This window comes from Gigantopelta aegis, chromosome 10, assembly GCF_016097555.1.
Source record: "Gigantopelta aegis isolate Gae_Host chromosome 10, Gae_host_genome, whole genome shotgun sequence".
NCBI classification, from domain to species: Eukaryota; Metazoa; Mollusca; class Gastropoda; order Neomphalida; family Peltospiridae; genus Gigantopelta; species Gigantopelta aegis.
Window position 1 is genome coordinate 2700584 of NC_054708.1, and position 6774 is coordinate 2707357.

The window sequence follows — 6774 nt, forward strand, 5'->3', positions numbered from 1 at the left end:
TGAAACCTTGTCTTCTAATGTAACAAGATGTTTGGAACTATTAGCATAAATATTGCGAGTTTGTGCTAATTAACGCCAGTGAGAAGAATAGTTTAACATTATTCATGCAGCGCGCAGACTCTTCCTGACATTGTGACTATGGTGTAGCCAGCATAGAAGACCGATTAAAGCCATAAACCTGCTTCCCTGTCATTTAATCTGGTCTTACACACCGTGATCACTTCGAAGACTTGTGACGTTATTCGGGGGTCATAATTCCATCAAGGTCTCACTACACGGTTCACTTCCTGGTGAAAGGTCCCCTATAGTTACTAATTGTAACACATGTAGTGGTGTAGATGTTCCATATTAGTACTTGCAAAAAAATTAAAGAGACATTCTTGAGTTTGCTGCATTGTAAGATGATTTCGACTAATAAAATAGTTCTACGATTAAACTAACACATTAAATATATTTTCTTGTTTAGAATATATCAGTGTTTGTGGTAGTCTTAATATTAAGCCCAAACTGGATTTTGTCTTCAAATATATATATTAGGAAATAAAATGAAATTTAACCTAATACAAATATTAGAAACGGCCAGAAACACATTTAATATACAGCAACTAATATATTATGCAGAAATATACATCTGATATGTAATACAGTCGATAACGTCTTTAAAATGGCAAAAAACTCAGGAATGTCCCTTTAAACATTCATTCATTCAGGGGCTGTATTTATAAAGATTTTCAGAATATTCTCAAAAAATTCTTAACACCTTAAAAGTACTCTGAGTGGAAAACATATTCTTAAATTTACTTTTAAACATTTTCTGAGACAACTTTTAGTTAAGTCTTAAATTTGACTTTGAGAAAATTCTCAGATGGAATTCCCTTCGTAGTTAGGGGAAAGCCCGTCTATATTTAGCGCCACGTGTCAAAAAAAGCAGACGTGCATCTGTCAGTGTCATCGTAATGGAGTCCAGCAAACCCAAACGGAAACCTAACTGGACCGAAGACGAAACGTTAAGCTTAGTTCGTTTGGTGGACGAAAGGAAAGACATAATAAGAGGTAAATTTGGAGCAGGCGTGACAAGCAAGAAGAAGAAGGAAGCATGGTTGGCAGTCACCGAAGAAATAAACGCCGCATTCCCTTCTGTGCTACGAACATCGGAAGACTGTGAGAAACGGTGGTATAACGTCCAGTGTAGATCACGAAAAGAAATTTCTACGCAAAAGACACTCATGCAAGGCACAGGTAAGTTATTTCGGTAGACAGTGGTGTGCCTAATTTCCGTGCCCCTAAGCACGATTCCTACTCAAAATAAATAAGAACGATAGCCATTTCTCTTTGATTTACACACTCCAGAAACAAAACACCAAATTGCATAAAATGTAGAAATATTTTTTAAAAGTTCGAGAAAAGTCCCCGTGACACGTCTTTCCGTGCCCCTTACGAGCCCATTACAAAAACAAGGAAATGACCAATGTAGGCCATACAAAAAAAGTTAAGGATTGTTCAGTAATTTTTAAAATTGGATTGCTTAGCAAAAAGCCATTTCCATTTGTGGCACGAATAATGAACCTCCGGTACTTTTATAACATGAAATACTTATTCATTGCCCAAATAAAATGTTTACTAATACTAACATTTGAATGTACAAAATACACATTTTGTGTTCAATTCATGTTATACTTTTTATATTAATTTAATGTAAATTTAATCGATTCGGTTTTGTAGGCAGTAGGCGGAGCTTAAATCTATGACATCTTAAATCATAAGACTATGTCATAATGGCAGATGGAGTTAAAAATAGCTAACACCGGTTCTGTCATTTCGGGGGAATGGATGACTGTAAATCAACCCAGCACAAGAATTAACATTGGCTACTGTGTGTCATTATAATTATTTAAGAAATATTGTATTAAAATATTTTAAATAAATATCATTGCATGAAGCTAATTTGTAAATAGTATTATGACATGTACATGTATATTCAAATTTTAAGACAATAATATTTATTTACAGTAGGATACTTACAATAATTAGGAAAGATCCAGAGGCAAGTAGCAACACGTACATTCCTTGAATATGGTTAAAATTTCATCCCCCCCCCCCCCCCCCCCATATCACATTTCAACAACTACAAAAACAGCGAAAGCATGTCAGTCGATTCCGTATGAAAAGTGAAAGATGGCGGGAAAAAGAACAACGTTCTTGTTTAAGACTTTCAGGGTACATGGTCCAACAATTCGGTCATCACTTGAAGTGTCAAATCCCCCCTGTGGTGGTCACAAGAATGAACTCACAGGATCGTCTCATTTTGTAAAACAGATATTGGTGATTTACTGACAATCAAATGTAACAACACTTCGTACCAGGTTCATTTTGTACCTGATATGAATTCGTACCCTACTTATTTCGTGCCGTAGTAATTTCGTACCATGATCAGATTTTTTTTTAAAATGCAGGCAGTAGAAGACATCAATGGCGGATCCGGGTGGGGGGGGCACGGTCCGCACCCCCCCCCCCCCCGTTATTCGCTGCAGACGTTTTATTTTTTACGTTATATTTTACTGTCAAGATTGCAGGAAATCGCATCTACGGCACATCTGCGCCCCCCCCCCCCTAGAAAATCATGGATCCGCCACTGGACATTGATGGCCCAAAGACATGCATGGATGTAGTGGTGGGGTGGGGGGGGGGACCCTCTGGAAATGAAAGGGTATTTGTTCATTAAAATAGGTTCGTTCAAAGCTGCTGTCCCTTAGGGGGAATTCCATTTTTTTCTTCATATTTTCTTACACATAGACTAATTTTTATGTACAAAAGCAAATCTTGTAAAAATGGGCAATTGTATGGTCAAATACTATACGTGGAATTATTGTATTTTAAAAATTCATTTCTATAGTAATATTTGTTCTGCTTTTTTATTGTTGTTACAGGAGGCGGTCCCGTGATGAACCTGAGTGGTATTGCTGAAGCGGTTTACGATGTTTTGGGGCATTCCAATGTTTCCATAAGTGGGGTTGACGGTGGCCTTGATTCGTCATTGATTCAGGTCTTTGATTTAGGCACAAGGTACAATAGCAATAACAATAATAATGAACTTGTTTATTTCTTTATTTCACTAAATACATTATTTTCAGAGAATAGCACTACACTAACCACATTATCCCAAATCAATACAGCGTTCCCAGAGCCTAACCATACCCCCGCCCCCCCCCCTCCCAATATAATAAAACCTTTGAACAAAAATTAAATAAATTGTTATGTTTATAATGAAATTGCAAAAGAAGTAATGAAAACAAATAAGATGATAACTATAATCGCATGAAAGTGATACAAGCCTATGGAAACGCCTACCCAGCATATGTATTTAAAATAAATTACTAGTAACACGCTTTGATAACATTAAAAGTAAGTAACAAACATGCATGTACATCTTCGTTCCTATAATACAAAAAAAAGAAAAAAAAGTAAACAAATGTTAACTTGCCCTGCAGAGCAGATATGTTATGGTTTAACCCTCTGGGACTATCAAATGAACAATACCGAACATTGCCAGGGGTAACCTCTCTCCTCGTAAACGAACTTTGTCAAACATATGTATGCATCAGAGTTCAACCGTCACACCCTCCACCTCTTCCACCATGAACCACCCACCAGCAACCGTCATCTTGGAATCAGTTCCCTGTGGGATAGACGATGATGCAGACGATAGGATAACGAAAAGAAGATATAGACAATTGAAAATAGATGTTCTAGAGTTGCAGAAACAATATTTAATGTTGAAAATTAAAAAAATTAAAAAAAGTGAAGAATAGAAACATATTATAAATTATCACGAAAACAATGATTCTCTTTAAATGTATGGACGGGTACAGTTTTGCCAGGCGTTAGAAAATCTGCATATAAGCTAAACAATTCAATGTTTCATTTTACTGTATGGCGGCCACCTGTCTATGACAGCCATGTTGAGGTTCCCCAACGTATTTTACTATGTGTTTTAACTTTGTATGTCAACCACCTGCTCAACGCGGCTACCGGTCACAATTTTCGAACTAAAAGGCGAAAATGAACCTGTTGTCGCGGCCATAAAAATGCATTGTAAAGAAATGGATGCAGCAGTTACCGTGATAAATGTTGGATTGAAAGCCGGTTCTCAGCCGGAATATCAGCGATCATGTTCACTTTAAAAAAACCCACCCACGAACATAACAACATGAGCGGTGCTATAGGATTACAATATGTAGCAACCGTTATGTATTTATTTGATTGGCTGTTTATTAAGCATTAGTGATCTGTTGTGTCAGGTCACGTCATGTCAAAGGTCATAACTGTAAACACAATAGGATGAATACATACATTGCAGTATCATTTAGTCTCATGCCGGCCACTTTTGTGGTTGCTTCTTTAATATAGAAATTAACATGTTAGATGTTTGGTGTTGTTCGGTGTTCCATGAATTGTTCCAGGTTAGCTTTGATAAGAAAAAAAATCCTTTAATCTTGTGACAAGTGCTGAAGACGGGTAACTGGCGGCAATTAGTAGACCAGTGTAGTTAGTGGCGCATGCTCGTATTCGACAATTAACAGGTGTTTTCACCTTGAGATGTAATCGGAGGTAATCATTAAAAGCAGTTGTTGAGTCTTGTTACCGAAAACAACGTGTCAGCTCTTGAGGTTATTATTATTAAATACTGTTGCTGTTTATTTCTAAAAATGGCACCTAAAATTCGTAAGCCGATCGCGTTAACGCTAGTACAGAGGGTAAGCGTAAATTTGGATGTACAGTGTATTTGTTTAGTTTTTATTAAAGATTTCTAGCATAACAATAAAATTGTAAAGTTTTGTTGACATTTATTCGGACCTGGATATGACGTCCAATTTTGGCCGGCCCCACAAGTGGCCGTCATATTAAAAAACATATATATATATCATATTATTTTACTCTGATTAAGTACCATGGAAGTGAATGTTGGTGAACTGAAGACGATGTCGCAGGCCATGTCCTTGTGGATTGGGTGCTCCTGCGGCTTCCGTTTCTTCGTCTCCCTCCTCTTCATCAGCTTCATCTGGTGGCATCTGGATGTTACGGGCTTTACAAATGTTATGTAGAACCGAGCATGCGAGAATTACTTTGCAAGTCTTGGCAGGTGTTAAGCGGATTTCTCCATGGAGAACATGGAATCGCCTCTTCATCTGGCCAATTCCTCGTTCCACCACACTTCTGGTTCTTTTGTGTGCCCTACAAATGCATGACATTGATACATTTAATTACTCGTTCAGTATAATTTATTGAGCATCTTTTTAAAAGTAAAATATATAAGCAATGATTTCTGCCAAGTGAATAAAATGTGTCAGATGCATTTTGTGGACCACCTGTCTATGATTTTTCTTTGTAATGTAATTTAATTCCTCGTATAGCAAATACATTTACTAACAATCTTGTGATGTTTGTAAACTGTAGTTTCCATGTAGTTATATTTAAATTCACTTAATAAGAACGAAATGGAAATGAATAGTAGTGTGAAACATTCAACAATCCTACATAGTTGTAAAGGGGATGTAATTGTGATACCTGTTATAGCGTGACTGGTCGCCAGGTCGTGGTCTCGGGAAGGGTGTCAGGAGCCATGTTTTCCATGGGTACCCGCTGTCGCCCTTCGGGAACGAGACGCCGGTCAAACATTTGCTTTATGCCACTCTCATGCAGAATCCGTGCGTCGTGAGTTGACCCGGGCCACTTGGCTACCACGTCCATCAGCTTGTACTCGGCATCAAAAATTACTTGTACATTCAGGCTGTGGAAGTGCTTCCTATTGACAAACTCAGGCTCGTCTTTGTGTGGAGCCTGGATACGGACGTGAGTACCGTCGATAACGCCAGGAAATCCAGCAATTTGCAAAAATGCGGCTTCATTCATTCGCACCTCATGATGGTTGAGAGGAAAGGTTATAAAACGTCGAATTATAAACTGGCGTCGTTAAGGCGTTTAACGTTTCCGTAATAACCTTACTGATGCTTGGCTGGGAAAGTTCAAAGTCATCGCCATTAGATAATTGCATTTTACCTGTTGCCAGATACCGTAACGTACAGACAATTTTTAATTCTGCCGAGATGGCATTGTTTCGGCAGGTAGATGGTGATACGGCGTTCCTGACCAAGTCCGTAACAAACAAAATACCACCTCGATCTAAACGAAAACGTTTTAGAAGTTCTTCGTCGGTATAAATTGCAAAAAGGTCCTTTCTGTCCCTAAATATTCGCTGGCGGCGTCCCCCAAATGCAGCAGCGGCAGCCATTTTGTTTGAGATAAGAATTCTTAACCAATGTTAGGAGTCCTCTATACGTCTCTTAATTTTTTTTTAACTTTGAGAATAATCTGAGAGCAATTCTGACATTTAAGATAAATTCTTAGGCATTCTGAGAATTGTTTAAAAATTCTTAAACTTAAGAGTATTTCTCAGGCATTCTAAGAATTTTCTTATATTTAAGAATTCTTAAGCACTTGAGAATCTTTATAAATATCGGCCCAGGTCTGTAAGGCATATCGATTACACTATTGCATCATCCACGATGGCCGCCAAACTGCCCTGTAAGGTGATGAAATAGGTGAAGTCACGAAAGCCACGCCCCCATGTTGAAATTCATGAGTGTCGTCTAAAAAGCCTGATGAAATCGCTGACGTCAGAAAGTCGTCGTCGTCCCCCCCCCCCCCCCCCCCCCCCGTGTTGAGTTATCTCCGACGTGACGAGCCCCTCTGAAAAAGGGTTGTTTTATTTTTAGA

At 38.2% G+C, this 6774-nt stretch overlaps 1 protein-coding gene across 1 annotated transcript; it reads left to right on the plus strand.

Moving 5' to 3' along the window:
* Positions 1 to 956: 956 nt before the first annotated feature.
* On the plus strand, positions 957 to 4407 carry LOC121382854. Its single transcript, XM_041512482.1, has 3 exons — positions 957 to 1239; positions 2928 to 3063; positions 4299 to 4407. Exons 1-3 carry the CDS (start codon positions 957 to 959, stop codon positions 4405 to 4407), a joined length of 528 nt encoding a protein of 175 aa, XP_041368416.1.
* The last annotated feature ends 2367 nt before the right edge of the window (positions 4408 to 6774 follow it).

Bases quoted from the DNA above. Each gene is read 5' to 3' on its own strand.
- LOC121382854 (XM_041512482.1), top strand. From the start codon at position 957: ATGGAGTCCAGCAAACCCAAACGGAAACCTAACTGGACCGAAGACGAA. The intron at 1,240-2,927 runs GTAAGTTATTTC...TTGTTGTTACAG, and splicing joins GACACTCATGCAAGGCACAG to GAGGCGGTCCCGTGATGAAC. The intron at 3,064-4,298 runs GTACAATAGCAA...CTGTTGTGTCAG, and splicing joins GTCTTTGATTTAGGCACAAG to GTCACGTCATGTCAAAGGTC.